Here is a 17,741-nt window from a genome sequence, read left to right as displayed (position 1 = left end):
AGCATTGTTTTCTGTCCCATTTTATCTCATTTAATCCTCACTACAGAAAGGCTGAGGTTTCCCAGGCTAGTGGTAAAGAACCCACCCGCTAATGTAGCAGATATAAGAGACACATGTTCAATCCCTGGGTCCAGAAGATCCCCTGGAGGAGAGCATGGCAACCCACTCCAGTATTCTTGCCTGGAGAATCCCAAAGACAGAAGAGTCTGGCGGGTTACCATCTATAGTCACAAAGAGTCAGACATGACTGAAGCGACTTAGCACAGCACAGAAAGATTAAATAACTTGCTGAACACCACACAGCCAATCAGAGGATGAATCAGGATTTGATGAACACTGAGCTGCTGAATTCCAGAGATTAATGGTACATGCTGTGCATTTACCCACTTTTAAGAGCTGATGTACATAGGATGTGTCTGCACAGAACCAGTGAAATGACACCCTGTCTCTTTGTTTAGGACCTGGATGTGCAGCTCAAGGAGGCTCGACAGGAGAATTCAGAGTTGAAAAGCACGGCAAAAAAACTTGGGGAGAAGCTGGCCATTGCCAAAGATAAGCTGATGTTGCAGGAGTGTCATGTGACACAGAAAACCGGTGAGATGCCCCAACTGGTTTCCTTACAGAGCAAAAGTTGGCCACCAGGTTGGCTTGGCACTGCTTGCAGCCTTGAGACTGTTAAGGGAGCAGAATGGAGGGCAGGGCTCTTTGATCTGACCTGCCTGGTGGTAAGTCCCATCATGCAGGACATAAGCAAGCCAACACCCACAGCTGCCACAGGTCAGATATCTAAAAGGCATGATGCAGAAGGATCTCTGGCTCCCAGATAGTTCTCCATCCAGTCCACCATAGTGCCTGAACTTCTCAGCTCTGGCTTTTCCCTAGACTTAGTCAACACTTTATACTCCAACATCTTTCACACAGTGATGATATTGGATGTTCCCAATAGTTTTGTGAGTTAGGTATTGTCAGTATCCCATGTCACAGATGAAGAAATGAACCAGAGAAAAGTTATGTGGCTAGCTTAAGGCCAGCCAGCTGGCTGGTGATAGTGTAAGATACACAGGTTATCTGACTCCAAAGTGCTTTCTTTGAGATAAGGTTAGATAACATCATTGACTCATTGGACATCAACTTGAGCAAACTCGGGGAGATAGTGGAGGACAGGGAAGCCTGATGTGCTGCAGTCCATGGAGTCACAAAGAGCTGGACATGGCTTAGCGACTGAACAACAACAAAAAAGTGCTTTCCACTGAGCTCCCTCATCAGAACGTTCTTGAATATAGTGTGATCAGTTTGACACTGGGATATATAACAAGGGCACAAAACATAGGCTCTGCCTCCAGGGAGATTATGGGACTGTTACTTTACATGCTTTCATATCATGAGTGCATCCCAGGCAGCAGAGGAACAAGATGTCTGGGAAAGAAGAAATCACTTTGGGCTCGAAAGTGTGAATTGGAACCAGTGGGTATGGTGGTCTTAGAAGTAAGGCATAAGTACCTTGGGGAATATGGGAAGAAACTGAGCAATTCTGCTGCTGCTCCTAAGTCGCTTCAGTCATGTCCAACTCTGTGCGACCCCATAGACGGCAGCCCACCAGGCTCCCTCGTCCCTGGGGTTCTCCAGGCAAGAACACTGGAGTGGGTTGCCATTTCCTTCTCCAATGCATGAAGGTGAAAAGTGAAAGTGAAGTCACTCAGTCGTGTCTGACTCTAGCGACCCCATGGACTGCAGCCTACCAGGCTCCTCTGTCCATGGGATTTTCCAGGCAAAAGTACTGGAGTGGGGTGCCATTGCCTTCTCCGGAGCAATTCTAGTCATATTTAATTTTTGTCTTATACTTGAAATCTCTTTGAATTTAAATCCTTTGAATGTACATATGTTCAGGAACATCTTCAATTTTTTAACCTATGTAAAAGATGACTAGTTTTAGAAGGGAGGGCAGGGCAACTATGTGAACTCAAGATGCTGCTTGGGCAAAGGTGACAATCACCATCTTGACCATACTTGAGGCCAGAAGGCCATGGAGCAGGGTTTACATAGGGGAGTTGAATAGCAGAATGGTAACCTGCAGAGGCCTCCGGCACAAGGCCCAGGCCAAGGGCATTCCCAATGATGTTGAAACTTGTGCTTACAGGTGACATGAAGACAGAGAGAGTTTCAGAGAATGAAGTCCTAAGGAAAGAGAATAATTTGGAAGCCTGCAGTCTCCATCCTCAGCAGGACCAGAACTTTGCCAAGGAATGTCCCTGCAGAAAAGGAGGCACAGATACACAGGTAGTGTCTGACCCAGCCCTGGGGATGCAGCAGTCACAGGGGGCTCTGCTGGAACAAGCTTCAGAGGGAGGCCAGCCCCGAACCATGATAGGTCTACTTGGAAGCAACAGGTCCCATAGTTTCAAGGCTGAATGTGTAGGTGTGAATTTCCAGCCAATGTCCTGCCAACTGCATGGCATTTGAACTAGGAGACTGAGAATATAGAGGAATTCTTCCAACTCCTTATCACCAGCTCCTGGGAAACTGGAAACTTGATTAAGATTCCTGCTATATGCTCCCAGTCAAAACAAAGTTTTTTGTTTTTTGTTTTTTTAAAGCGCTATAGTGTGGGCTGGAATACCTGATCCTATGACAATATATGCATTACTCCAAAAAGTCCTTTTCCGATGGTGAATAAAATGGAGTTTCTTACAAATATCAAACATATCATCTTATAAATTTTACTGTACTTTGTGATACATGCTTTAAATCAGTAATCAACATTGTAGAAGTTGCACAAAAGAGAAATGGTGATTTCCTGTTCTCTCTACCCTGGTAGTTTTACAAGCCCTTTTTCTTTTCATAGACCAAGAAAGAAGCATGCATTGAGACGGAATATATGAAGCAAAAATATGAAGAAGACCTTCGCAAAATCAAACATCAGACAGAAGAGGAGAAGAAACATCTCAAAGACCAGCTGATGAAGCGCCTAGAAGACTTGGTGAAGAAGCACACAGTGGAAATCAAGTCAGTTCGCTCATCGGTGGAAGCTGAAAGGAAGAGGCTCCAGAAGGTGAGACTCCATTCCAGAGATACCGTTCCTTTTTTTCTTCCTTGCCTCTGCCTCCTTCCTTTCCTGTTTGTTTCTTCTTTCCTTCCTCAAGCATTTATTGAACTCCTATTGTGTACAGATCTCAGCTAGTTCTCTGACCAAAGGAAGTTCAGTGTCTTCTGGAGGAGACAGGGCACTCCAGGACCATGAGACAGTAGGGCTTAGCGTCATTAGCGTGGGGTGGAATTGTGTCATATGAGTGTTTAACTTAGGGAAATTCAAATCCTCTATTCTGCAAAAGCAGAGAGAAATAAAATGAAGCGAACACATGGACCTGGCAGACTGCCTGGATTCAAATCCCAGCTCTGCCACCCTCCAGCTGTGGACAGTTGAGTCCCTCACAGAAAATCTCTGTGGGCCCCAGGTTCCTCATTTATAAAACAGATGTTGACAATAGCACCTAACAGAGTAGCTGCAAGGATTACATGAAGTAATCCATGCGAAAAAACAAAGCAGATCATAGTTCCTGCAGTGTAATAGGCACTAGATAAATGCAGGTAATTGATTAATCACTGGGTCGGCAGCAGGAGAGAAGTTTCTCAGCCTGTGAGTACTGCTCCAAATTCCCACTAAAGGAGGTGCTTTCTGCTGAGAAGGAACGCAAAGCCTCATCCCTCGTGTTTGCTGAGGAAAGCAAATAACATATGTATTTGAATGTTTTAGGAGAAGAGTGAAGTAAATCAGCATTATTGTAAGCATAGGTGGTGCTGTAATTATTATAAGAAGGCTTCTTTCTAATCTAAGAACTTGCATTATCAGCTCTGAGTTTCCAGTGAAAGAGAATCATATATCACTGAGGAATGCAGTGTGTGGTGGTGAAAAGTAGTAGATACTCAATAAATATGTGTTGGATAAATAAATGGACTCATGAAAGACTAGTATTGGGTCCAAGTCCTGACTCTTTGATTAGCTTTATGACCATAAACTGGTCACTTAACCTTTCTAAAAATAAAGATAATTACTTTAGGGGCTTGTTATGTGCATTAAATATGGTTTTGTATATAAACTATTAGCTCAGTGCATAAACATGTACTCAAAGTTTGATAAACAGTGGTTGTGATTAGTTACCATGTGCATTAGATGATGTCATGTGTGATAATATTAGTGCCCACTATACTTTATAAAGCACTTATTCTTATGAACACATTTAATCCTCCCAACAGGGTTACAAAATGAGTGTTCATATTGCCATTTCAGAGATGAGAAAACTGAGGCTCAAAGATGTTATATATCTGCTCACACAGACAGTGAGTGGTGCAGCCACATTAAAACCCAACAGCCTGACTCCGGAGCCCATGATTTCCCATCCCTGAACAGGATGGGAAGCAGCTGTATTGAAAGCACCTTCCTCCCGATGAGCAGCAACTGGTTGCACAAATCCAGCCCTCATATAGCTGAACCCTCTTTCTATGCTGAGCCGCAGTCAGTGGGAGGGACGGTTACTCTCCTGGAGCTACAGGTTGCCCTGGTAACCTGTCAGCCAAGCCTGACTCTGAGTGTAGAAATTCCATTTCAGCTCTAATCAGGGGCATGGATCCATTTGGGAAATGAATCATGTAGAAATAAATTGCATTTCCTCCTGTTTTTTTTTTTTTTAAATTATGATCATTTATACAAACTGGGGACATAAATTATATAAATTAGGCCATTTAGACTAGAGGAAGGTAAAACCTTGAAGAGGCCCCAAATCAGGTATTCATGGACTAAAAATAGATACCTGTTTCCCCTGCAGAGTTAAGAGGGCACTGTTTCTTTGGGCCCTTGAGTACAAGTGTGTTATGTATCCTGAATGCTACCTTAACCTGAAAAAGATTCTACAGGAGGAGGGCTGGAGTTGACCCAGAGGGCCTATCTGCCTTCCCTGTCGAGGATATTATTACTTAATCGTCACAGACAGAGCAGAGTACATGTCCTATAATTAGCATTTGCCCACACATTCTTAGAAGACCATGGAAAGGTTTATTGAGTCCCTACTGAGCTGTGTTAGACACTGCTGCATTCTACACCTCATTTGTGTCACTTATGATTCTGGGTGTCAGGCATCACAAACCCACTCTAGGTGCTTTGGGCAAGAAAGGAATGTAGTAAAGGGCAATGATAAGCTTTCTGGAAAACCAGGGAACCAGGCTTGACAGCTACTCAAGTCAGTGATAAGGAAACATGCCTGCCACCACCTCTGAGGCCAGACCTGCCATGTACACAGCAGACAACCACCAACCACGGGCCCTGGACGTTGCCTACAGAACTGCACTGTCTAATTTGGTAGCCCCTTATGGTTATTTTTTCTATGATCCAGCGGATGTTGGCAATTTGATCTCTGGTTCCTCTGCCTTTTCTAAAACCAGCTTGAACATCAGGAAGTTCATGGTTCACATATTGCTGAAGCCTGGCTTGGAGAATTTTGAGCATTACTTTACTAGCGTGTGAGATGAGTGCAATTGTGCGGTAATGTGAGCATTCTTTGGCATTGCCTTTCTTTGGGATTGGAATGAAAACTGACCTTTTCCAGTCCTGTGGCCACTGCTGAGTTTTCCAAATTTGCTGGCATATTGAGTGCAGCACTTTCACAGCATCATCTTTCAGGATTTGGAATAGCTTAACTGGAATTCCATCACCTCCACTAGCTTTGTTCATAGTGATGCTTTCTAAGGCCCACTTGATTTCACATTCCAGGATGTCTGGCTCTAAGTCCGTGATCACACCATCGTGATTATCTGGGTCGTGAAGATCTTTTTTGTACAGTTCTGTGTATTCTTGCCATCTGATGCTGGGATGGATTGGGGGCAGGAGGAGAAGGGGACGACAGAGGATGAGATGGCTGGATGGCATCACTGACTCGATGGACGTGAGTCTCAGTGAACTCCGGGAGTTGGTGATGGACAGGGAGGCCTGGCTTGCTGTGATTCATGGGGTCGCAAAGAGTTGGACATGACTGAGCGACTGATCTGATCTGATCTGGTTATTTACATTTAAATTCAGTTCAGTTCAGTTCAGTCGCTCAGCCATGTCTGACTCTTTGTGACCCCATGAATCGCAGCACACCAGGCCTTCTTGTCCATCACCAACTCCTGGAGTTCACTCAAATTCACATCCATCAAGTCGGTGATGCCATCCAGCCATCTCATCCTCTGTCATCCCCTTCTCCTCCTGCCCCCAATCCCTCCCAGCATCAGAGTCTTTTCCAATGAGTCAACTCTTCACATGAGGTGGCCAAAGTACTGGAGTTTCAGCTTTAGCATCATTCCTTCCAAAGAACACCCAGGGCTGATCTCCTTCAGAATGGACTGGTTGGATCTCCTTGCAGTCCAAGGGACTCTGAAGAGTCTTCTCCAACACCACAGTTCAAAAGCATCAATTCTTTGGCACTCAGCCTTCTTCACGGTCCAACTCTCACATCCATACATGACCACTGGAAAAACCATAGCCTTGACCAGATGGACTTTTGTTGGCAAAGTAATGTCTCTGCTTTTCAATATGCTATCTAGATTGGTCATAACTTTCCATCCAAGGAGTAAGCGTCTTTTAATTTCATGGCTGCAGTCACCATCTGCAGTGATTTTGGATTAATCACAACTAAATAATATTTTAAATTCAATTCCTCAGGTGAGCTAGCCATATTCCAAGTGCTTAATTGCCATATGTGGCTAATGGCTCCTGGAATGGATAGCACAGTGCTGAAGGACTTCTACACATAAGCTGCACTGTATTTTAGAATATTTCCATCATCCTGGAAATGTCTGTCAGTCAGAGCTGCTATAGAATGGCTGGCCCTGCTGACCCTGGGAAATGTAGTTGCCAGATCCTTTTTGTTTCAATGACTCCAGCTTGTACATATCGATGGCTTCCGATTTGAAATCTGGGGTGAGTGTGTCTGATGGTCACATGCCCTCAGTTCTCTTTGGAAGGGCGTCTGGGAAGGTAAGTCTGACATTTTCTGGTTCTGTGGTGGGAGGACGGCTCTGATGTATCAGATAGAGAATTTCTCAAACATTCCGAGAAGGAGCAGATGCTGTGCAGCTAAAAGGAATGACAGCTCTCCAGTCCATGATTTATCCCGTACCTCAGCTCTGTAGGCAGGGGTTGCTTTCCCATTTCACAGATGAAGAACCTGAGAAATAAAGTCACTTTAATATCACATGAATTGAATGTGAATCACGGAAGCATAACCTTTGCTCTTTGTCTATGTAGTAAGCCTTTAGGTCTTCACCCTGCCAGCATCCCTTTATGGTTTATTTATCATTCATTGAATGCATAGTTGGTGTCTTGAGCAATGCAGGGATATAGGAATCAGCCATGCCTTCGAAGAGCTCACCATCTAGTAGGAGAAACAAGATATGCACTCAAACATCAGTCAAGTCAGTGTGTAAGAAGTGCTGTGCCTGGGGAAAAAGCCTCATTGTCAAATCTTGAATAAGTTAACCCAAACCATTCTAGGCCTCTGCTTTCTAATTTCAATAATAAATATGAATGTGAATGATTTTCTCAAAATTTTCTCAACTTTTTATTTCTACCAACTCCCAAAATACTCTTTGTTATTTAAAAATACGTAACTTAACTTCCAAATATTTAGAACCATACCAGATATCTCCCTCTACATGAATCAGCCATAGGTATACATATATCCCCTTCCTTTTGAACCTCCCTCCCATCTCCTTCCCCATCTCACCCCTCTAGATTGATACAGAGCCCCTGTTTGAGTTTCCTGAGCCAAACAACAAATTCCCATTGTCTCTTTATTTTACATGTGGTAGTGTAAGTTTCCATGTTACTCTTTCCATACATCTCACCCTCTCCTTCCCTCTCCCCATGTCCATAAGTCTATTCTCTATGTCTGTCTCTCCATTGCTACCCTGTAAATAAATTCTTCAATACCATTTCTCTAGATTCCGTATATATGTATTAGAATACAATATTTATCTTTCTGTTTCTGACTTATTTCTCTGGTAGTCTAGGGTCTTGGAGTCAGTGCTCCCACTCCAAAGGCTCAGGGCTTGATCTCTGGTTAAGAACAAAGATTCCACAAGTGGTTTGTTATGGCATTAAGTGAGATTAAAACAAATATCCAAAAACGAGAAACCAAAGATGAACCCCAGATAAATGGCAATTACAAAATCAGGCAAATAATAATTAAAAATAAGGGAATACACACACACACACACATATATATATACATACTGATGAGCAAAGTCAACACAGTCCAACAAAAATAAAGTACAGAAGATTGACCCAGAAAACAAAGGAAATAAAAAATTATATTTACCAGTTAAGAACAAAGTTAACTAAAGCACAAACTGGAAAACAAAAGTAAAGCAAGATGCCAAGTGGGGAATGAAGCAATGAAAACAAAACTAACAAATATGTAGAGAGGAAAGAAAAGAAAGAAAGAATAGATACACAAAGTTAAATAGAAGTAGATGAAGAAGATTTGTATACATTAAAGTTTAACTGCAAGGGGAAAACACCAATAGGAAAGGCAAACAAAGGAATAAATGTAGAAAAAATATAATATGTTTAAAAAATTAAAATTATAAAAAAGAGGAAAGAAAAAGGGTGGGGGGGACTCCACAGAACTGCAAAAGCCCAAAGTAGAGGTAGAGGTTTATAACCACAATAAATAATGTGTCTGAGGGAAAAAAAGCTCAAAAGCTGAATTAGATTGCATAGTGCAAAAAAAAAAAAAAAAAAAAAAAAAAAAAAAAATCGACAACTAAAACAGAGGGGGGGAAAAAGGAAAAAAAAATCCAAAAGACTCTACAGAACAAGTCAAAACATAAGAATAATAAATGTTTTTCTTGAGTCACTGCTGTCAGTCTTTTCCCTCACTGGGGTCACAGTCCACCTCACCTCCCTAGGATGCCTTCCAACACTGTGCTAATCACTGGACCTGCTGTGGGGGCAGCTCGGATTCTAATCTGGTCCTACTCCTGTGTGTTCTTGCCTCCAGTGTCCACAGCTATCAGAACTATTGTGTTTTCTTTCGTGGGAGCTCTCAATGATCTTTTATGTAGTCCATAGGCACAGAGTCTGCCTAATTGACCATGTGGATTTAACCTGAAGCTTGTACGACTGGTGGGAAGGTTTGGGGTCTTCTTCCTTAGCCACACTGCCCTTGGGTTTCAATTGTGGTTTTATTTCCACCTCTACATATGGATCGTACACTGGGGTTTGCTCCTCAGGCTGACCCGAAGGACTTGGGTTTGCCCCTGTGAAGGACGGGTGTGGAGGTGGTGCAGCTGCTTGGGTCGCAGGGGTTCTGGCAGCACCAGGTACTCAGGGGAGTTGGCGGCTAGGGCAGCAGGAAATATAGTGCTCTAGAAGGGTATGGCAACTGGTATTGGCCAATACACTCCAGTATTCTTGCCTGGAAAACTCCCCTCACTGACAGAGAAACCTGGCAGGCCACAGTCTACATACAGGGTTGCAAAGAGTCTGGACACAACTGAAGCGACCCTGTGCGCATAGATGCAAGACTTTTTTTTTGCCTATGGCAGCCCTGCCCAGTGAGAGTTGTGCGTGAAGGTGGCACAGTTGCTTGGCTTGCAGGGACCCTGGTGGCGCCAAGTGTGCAGCGACACGGACTGCCTCTGCTGCAGGAGTTATGGCCCTGTCAGAGGCTTTTTTTGAGCATCTTGTAGCTGGTGATCAGAAGGCCTCTTTGGCCAGTCTTTCTCCGTAGCTCCGCCCATTCAGGCACTTAGAGCAATCCCTTGCCTGGGGTCCTTCTCTGTTGTTCCATGTGTCAAGCACAGAGGGGCTCCCCTGGCTGGGGTCATACTGTATAGATCAGTGCAGTGCCGCAGGCACTTGAAGGGGTCCTACTCTGTAGTTCAGTGCATCAGGTGTTTGATGGGCCAGCCTCTCTAGTGTTCAGATACCAATGCTGGCATGTGGGGAGAGAGAGGCTGTGGTGATGGCTCCACCCCCTACGCACGACTCAGCAGTATCGCTTTGCTTCCATGGCCGCCCGGCTTTCCTCCACAGGCATTTCGCACCAGTCTCCTCCCTCACATCCCCTTGGTCTGTCTCTCCGCAGTCAACAGCAGCCCTCGCTTTGAGATTGCTCCACAATCCCTAAACTCCAGCTCCAAGCTGCTGCGCCTTCCAGGGGACCTGCGTCCCTGTCCTGGGTATGTATGGCTGCGGCAAGGACTGTCTGATTCTCACTCCATTTAGGCTGCCACAGATCAGCTGTTTCACTCTCAGCCTTAAATGGTTCCCCTCTGACTCAGACAATTGCCCCAATGTTTCGTTCCCCCACCCACCGAAGGCAGGTCCAGTTTTTCCCCCATTTCCTTCATCCTACTGAGTTTTGTGTGGGTCTATATATTCTTTTCTGCTGATCAGGTCCTCCTGTCTGCTCTCAGCTGGTGTTCTGCATGCACTTCTGTGTCTGAAGGTGTATTCCTGATGTATCCATGGAGAGAGATGTACTCCATGTCCACCTACTCCTCCACCTTCTTATTCTCCTGACTTCATTTTTGAGGTTATTTTGCTGGATATAGAATTCTAGGTTAACAGTTTCGTTCTTTGAGCACTTTAAAGATGCTGTTCAATTTTGGGTTTTTTTTTTGTTTGTTTTTTGGTTTGTATTTTCATCAAATGAAAAGCTGGTAGCCACTCTTACCTGTTTTCCCCAGAGCATGGTGTGTCTTTTGTTTTGTGACCACTTATAAGATTTATTTTGTCTATCATTGGTTTCTACAATGATTATAGTATGTCATGGTATGATATTCTTTGTGTTTTTCTGTTTGAGGTTCATTGGAATCTTCAATCTATGGGTTATAGTTTCTTCTGTATTCATATTTTGAATTGAAGTATAGTTTATTACAATATTGTCCTGTGGGTTATCATTTTTATATAGTTTGGAAATTATAAGATCATCTCTTCTGCCTCCCCACTCTGAGTGACGTTTCAGGCTTAGTACTGGTTTACTCTTTCAGCTGAACTTTACTATAAATACATACCAAATAGTAATTTTTCTTCTTGAAAAAAGGTAACATGTTTTCCTTTAAAATGTGAACTGAAATCTCTGCTTGGTGATTTTCTGTGGTTGTGTATTTGTTTTTCCCATCACAGTGGCTCCTTTATGTGTCTTTTCTTAAATTGCTAGTAACTGTGGACAATCTAGACAAGAAAGCAGAAAAATGGTGGAAGTCCTGCTTTTGCCTCTTATCAGCCTCTGGATCTGCTCTGTGTGAAATGGATGCAATAAAGCCATTTTCCATGAGTATTTTGAGAGTTGAATGAGAATAGAGCTTATGAAGTATTCTGTGAATCCTATGAGTTAATAGCTCATGGAGTCTTCTTGCTGGGGTGGGATGCAACAATTTATGTGTTTGAAAGCAACTATCTCCTTTTCCCTTATGTTCTTGTCTTTGTAGCTGCTTTTTCTCTTTACTTGAGTTAGGAAGAGACTGTTAATGATTCCTGTTAAACTCCTTAAGGTCACTTTGGAATGAGCTGGACATGGTCATGCTTCCTTTTAATCTGTGTTTTCCATGTGACTCAGAGCTCTTTGTTTTCTGACAATAAACCACATATATTCTGCACCTAAAATGTGGCTTGCTAATGCCAAAAATTACTGCAGATATCAGTTATTTCCATCTGTGGGGAAATTTTTTTCCCTTTAGGTCCATTTGTCAAGGCAACAGCTAAAGCTGTGATTGATTACATGTACCCCAGAAAATTAGGCTATATAAAATTAGAAATAGCCACTGCTTTATGCTGAGTCTTTTTCTCAGGGGATTTCACTGCGCTGTTACTGCGAACATGCTTTGGCAGAGTTAGCAAGTGTCTGCATCAATAAACACATTAAACAAAACTTTTGTTCAATAAAAGACTCTGTGAATGAGGGCTAAATAATGAAGTCAAAAATCAGAATTTTTGCTGAGAGGATGGCCTTATTTCTGATGGTTGTTTAAGTTATCTCAACTTGTTTCAAACAAAAAGATAATTTATCTATTGTCTTTAGAAAATGAACTTTCTGAAACAGCAAGCCCTGCAAAAGGAGATGATGGGTTTACTGAAGACCCTGTACATGGCTGCTGCTAAGTCACTTCAGTCGTGTCCAACTCTGTGCGACCCCATAGACCGCAGCCCACCAGGCTCCCCTGTCCCTGGGATTCTCCAGGCAAGAATACTGGAGTGGGTCGCCATTTCCTTCTCCAATGCAGGAAAGTGAAAAGTGAAAGTGAAGTCACTCAGTCTTGTCGACTCTTAGCGACCCCATGGACTGCAGCCCACCAGGCTCCTCCATCCATGGGATTTTCCAGGCAAGAGTACTGTAGTGGGGTGCTATTGCCTTCTCCGTGTACATGGCTAAGTGTCTGCATCATTTGACCCTTACAATCTAATCACATCCCTCTTTTTCTCTCTTATATGACTGACCCCAAAGACAATGCTAAGTGCAATCCCAGGGCTACTAGACTGGCCTGTGATTGGTCCCATAGGAAGTGTAAACATGTCATGTAGATGATCAGTAGCAGCATCTTTTTAGATGCTCAGGTTAGAAATCCAGGAGTCAGAAATTTAGAAATCAATGACTTCTGTCTCATTATTCATGCTCAATCAGCCATAATGTCCATTCATTCTGTAGTTGATCCTTGAACAATGTGAGAGTTAATCCAAGTATAATTTATAGTAGGTTGTTTGTGTCTCCAGTTCCTCCACATCCTCTGACCACGGACTATATAGTGCTGTAGTATTTACCGTTGAAAAATGTTCACATATAACTGAACCCACACAGGCAGGGAAGAAGCACAGCCAAGCAATCATCCTTTCCTGAGTTCAGATCTTGACTCTTCCACATACTGGCTGCATGACCCTGGGCAAGTCATTTTGACTTCTTCAAGCTTCATTTCTTTATTTGTATAATGAACTTTAACAATACTACTTAGCTCATATGGATTTCATGAGGATCAACAAGATGATCTGTGAAAAGCGCTCAGAAAATGGTGCACACTCAGTAGATGTCAGTTGCTAATATGTCCGTCTACTCACAATTAGAGCATAAAGGTCTATAATCAATTGTCAGCATCCAACATGACATCTACTGCATTATAGCTGTTGACTTTGCTGCCTGTCTTTTCCACACAATTGTGAGCTCCTGGTGAGTAGGCATAGTGTCATTTTATTCCTAGCTTCAGGAATAGTGCCAAATAAGTGGTGCTGCTGCTGCTGCTACTGCTAAGTCACTCCAGTCGTGTCCGACTCTGTGTGACCCCATAGACGGAAGCCCACCAGGCTCCCCCATCCCTGGAATTCTCCAGGCAAGAACACTGGAGTAGGTTGCCATTTCCTGCTCCGATGCATGAAAGTGAAAAGTGAAAGGGACGTCGCTCAGTCATGTCTGACTCTTAGCGACCCCATGGACTGCAGCCTACCAGGCTCCTATGTCCATGGGAATTTCCAGGCAAGAGTACTGGAGTGGGGAAACACATGGTATGTCTCAGTAAATATTTGGTGAATGAATAAATGACTTAATGTCTACCTAAAGTTCAGCTGTTTGGCTCTAGGTAAGTGATCACACCTTTGTGCTTATCTGGGTCATTAAGATCTTTTTGTATAGTTTTTCTGTGTATCACTCACCTAGAGCCAGACATCCTGGAATGTGAAATCAAGTGGGCCTTAGGAAGCATCTTAGGAAGTGAACAAAGCTAGTAGAGGTGATAGAATTCCAGTTGAGCTATTTCAAATCCTAAAAGATGATGTTGTTAATGTGCTACACTCAATATGCCAGCAAATTTGGAAAACTCAGCAGTGGCCACAGGATGGGAAAAAGTCAGTTTTCATTCCAATCCCAAAGAAAGGCAATGCTAAAGAATGTTCAAGCTACTGCACAATTGCACTCATCTCACACAGTAGCAGTGTAATACGCAAACTTGTCCAAGTTAGGCTTTAATAGCACATGAATCAAGAACTTCCAGATGTTCAAGCTAGATTTAGAAAAGGCAGAGGAACCAGAGATCAAATTGCCAATATCCATTGGATCATAGAAAAAGCAAGAGAGTTCCAGAAAAACATCTACTTCTGCTTTATTGACTACACCAAAGCCTTTGACTGTGTGGATCACAACAAACTGTGGTAAGTTCTTCAAGAGATGGGAATACAAGACCATGTTACCTGCCTCTTGAGAAATCTGTATGCAGGTCAAGAAGCAACAGTTAGAACTGGACATGGAACAATGGACTTGTTCCAAATTGGGAAAGGAGTATGTCAAGGCTGTATGTTGCCACCCTGCTTATTTAACTTATATCAGAGTACATCATGTGAATGCCAGACTGAATGAAGCTCAAGCTTGGAATCAAGATTGCTGGGAGAAATATCAATAGCCTTAGATATGCAGATAATTCCACTCTTATGGCAGAAAGCAAAGAGGAAATAAAGAGCCTCTTGATGAAAATGAAAGAGGAGAGTGAAAAGGCTGACTTAAAACTCAACATTCAAAAAACTAAGATCATGGCATCCGGTCCCATCACTTCATGGCAAACAGATGGGGAAACAATGGAAACAGTGACAGACTTTATTTCCCTGGGCTCCAAAATCACTGCAGATGGTGATGTAGCCATGAAATTAAAAGACACTTGCTCCTTGGAAGAAAAGCTTTGACCAACCTAGACAGAATATTAAAAAGCAGAGACATTATTTTGCTGACAAAGGTCCATCTAGTCAAAGCTATGGTTTTTCCAGTAATCATGTATGGATGTGAGAGTTGGGCTTTAAAGAAAGCTGAGCGCTGAAAAATTGATGCTTTTGAACTGTGGTGGTGGAGAAGACTCTTGAGAATCCCTTGGACTACAAGGAGACCAAGCCAGTCAATCCTAAATGAAATCCTGAATATTCATTGGAAGGACTAATGTTGAAGCTGAAACTCCAATACTTTGGCAACCTGATGTGAAGAGCCAACTCATTAGAAGAGACCCTGATGCTGGGAAAGATTGAAGGCAGGAGAAGAGGTGATGACAGAGGATGAGATGGTTGGATGGCATCACTGACTAAATAGACACGAGTTTGAGCAGGCTCCAGTAGTTGGTGATGGACGGGGAAGCCTGGCATGCTGCAGTCCACGGGGTCACAAAGAGTCGGACATGACTGAGTGACTGAACTGACTGAACTTAAAGTTCAGCTAAGAGGAAAAGAATATTTCATCCACTGCTCTCAGTTCAGTTCAGTTCATTCACTCAGTCGTGTCCGACTCTTTGCGACCCCATGAATCGCGGCACACCAGGCCTCCCTGTCCATCACCATCTCCCGGAGTTCACTCAAACTCACATGCATCGAATCGGTGATGCCATCCAGCCATCTCATCCTCTGTCATCCCCTTTCCCTCCTGCCCCCAATCCCTCCCAGCATCAGAGTCTTTTCCAATGAGTCAACTCTTCGCATGAGGTGGCCAAAGTACTGGAGTTTCAGCTTTAGCATCATTCCTTCCAAAGAACACCCAGGGCTGATCTCCTTTAGAATGGACTGGTTGGATCTCCTTGCAGTCCAAGGGACTCTCAGGAGTCTTCTCCAACACCACAGTTCAAAAGCATCAATTCTTCGGCGCCCAGCTTTCTTCACAGTCCAACTCTCACATCCATACATGACCACTGGAAAAACCATAGCTTGACTAGACGGACCTTTGTTGGCAAAGTGATGTCTCTGCTTTTCAATATGCTGTCTAGGTTGGTAATAACTTTTCTTCCAAGGAGTAAGCATCTTTTAATTTCATGGCTGCAGTCACCATCTGCAGTGATTTTGGAGCCCAAAAAGATAAAGTCTGACACTGTTTCCCCATCTATTTCCCATGAAGTGATGGGACCAGATGCCATGATCTTTGTTTTCTGAATGTTGAGCTTTAAGCCAACTTTTTCACTCTCCTCTTTCACTTTCATCAAGAGGCTTTTTAGTTCCTCTTCACTCTAGACACTTGCAAAATTTCACCAGACATTAAGCTAGATCAAAAAGGGTAGGACTCTATAAGAATTGCCCTACTTTTAATTCATTTATCTCTTACTATTAATATGTAACTAGAACTATGCTAAGCTTGTATTAATAAGTAATGCAATGAGTCACAGAGAGGTTAGGAAATTTGCTCAAGGTCACAGAACTAAAATGCAGCTGCACCACGCACATGAGCTCCAGAATGTTCTTTTATCTGGATCTACTTTGCACTAAGACTGTGAGGCTGTGGGGAGGGACTGTGGAAAAATACTTTGTGAATCCCATCATTTTGACTAACGTAAGGTTGCTGTTGAGAAGACCAAAGAGGAAATTTCATTCTGCTTTTGATATTTCCTTGCATCTGAGGATGTATTTGGCTTTTTGATTCATGGAACTGTGAGAATTGTGTCAATAATGAGCATTCTCTTTTCTTACTTGACACTACAAAACTTAAAGCCAGGGACTTTACCCTGCCCTCCCCCAATATATATTAGCCTTTGTGGTGTCAGTTTAGCACCTGTTGTTTTTTTTTTTAACTTTCTCATATATTTCTAATTTATATTTTTTTATGGAGTTTATGACTCTTGTGAGCTTCTTTGAACCCCTTTGGGAATAAGGCAGGGTGTGTACTGTTCATGTTTTTATGGATTGTGTGGTTAACTCTTCTATTTATCATTTAGGAAGTAGAAGCACAATTGGAAGAAGTGAAGAAGAAATCAGAAAATGAAATAAAGCAGCTAGAAGAAGAGAAAGCAGCCCTAAGTGTGAAGCTCCAGAATTCACTGCTAGAAGTAAGTCCTGAATAAATGCTGTGCTTGGGAGTGATGGTTCTGGACTCCAGGAGTTTTTGATTAACCAAGGTGCCAGGAATCTCAGGAAGTCGCCCTGACTTTCTTACATTTAGCATCCTTGCAAGGAAGAAAAAGAGTTTAGCCTGACAGGAAGATGATCTCAGGGGCATAAATTCAGCTGCAAGTAACAGAGAGCCTGATTTATAGAGGCTTAACAAAGAGACACTTAATGCCATACGTAAAAGAAGGAGGCAGGAGGCTGCTGGCGTTGATTCTGTGACTAAATAATATCAGATCTGGAAAATCTGCAAAGCTCTTGGTCCTGCCATCTCCCCACCTCCCGGCAGTTTTCTGGGCAGTAGATACTTCTGCCTTTGTGGACTCTTTTCTTCATCAAAAAGAATTTTTAATTTGTAACTGCATTGCCATAAAGGTGAATACAGCAAGGCTGCGTTTTTTCCTTTGAATTTTGAATGAAAACATGTTCATGATCCCTAAATGTATCATAGGTCCCTGATACTGCATGTAGGAGAAGTTGGCTCAGATTCCCCTTGGTTGTGAGAATGACTGTCACTGACCAGTTGTCATGTCCAAATTTAAAACAGGAAACGAGTAGGGGCAGGGGTGACCAGGCCTGCCTACTTCATTAGGAAAACAAAAGGGTGTAGGAAGCCCCTAGCTGACTCCTACTCCCGCTGGTAACATCTGTGCCACGTGGCTAGCCTGGGAAACCAAGGATTTAGCCATCAGGCCTCCATGCTGGAGGCCAGCCAGAAGAGTGGGATATGAAATGGATGTGAACCAGCTGAACTATGGGGTTTGCTTCTTGGGCCCATCTGTCCAAACCACCCAGGGACCAAGTTCAAAGTTTAAAAGCACTGTGGACAGTATTACTGGGGAGAAGAACTTGCCACTGGACTCTATTCATCCTTCAGTGC

At 43.1% G+C, this 17,741-nt stretch overlaps 1 protein-coding gene across 4 annotated transcripts in view; it reads left to right on the top strand.

Annotated features, from left to right (window-relative positions):
- The window catches only part of FAM184B (family with sequence similarity 184 member B), a 117,928-nt gene that overhangs the window by 59,112 nt on the left and 41,075 nt on the right, over positions 1-17,741 (top strand). For all 4 annotated transcript variants that reach the window (XM_055588114.1, XM_055588113.1, XM_055588115.1 and 1 more), the window contains exons 3-6: positions 459-594; positions 2,138-2,277; positions 2,843-3,049; positions 16,693-16,803. In XM_055588114.1, the coding sequence (XP_055444089.1) occupies positions 459-594; positions 2,138-2,277; positions 2,843-3,049; positions 16,693-16,803 (594 nt within the window). The remainder of the gene's footprint in view (positions 1-458; positions 595-2,137; positions 2,278-2,842; positions 3,050-16,692; positions 16,804-17,741) is intronic.

This window comes from Bubalus kerabau, chromosome 7, assembly GCF_029407905.1.
Source record: "Bubalus kerabau isolate K-KA32 ecotype Philippines breed swamp buffalo chromosome 7, PCC_UOA_SB_1v2, whole genome shotgun sequence".
NCBI classification, from domain to species: Eukaryota; Metazoa; Chordata; class Mammalia; order Artiodactyla; family Bovidae; genus Bubalus; species Bubalus kerabau.
Note: the sequence above shows the minus strand (reverse complement) of the source record. Positions and strands in the feature narration are given on the sequence as shown.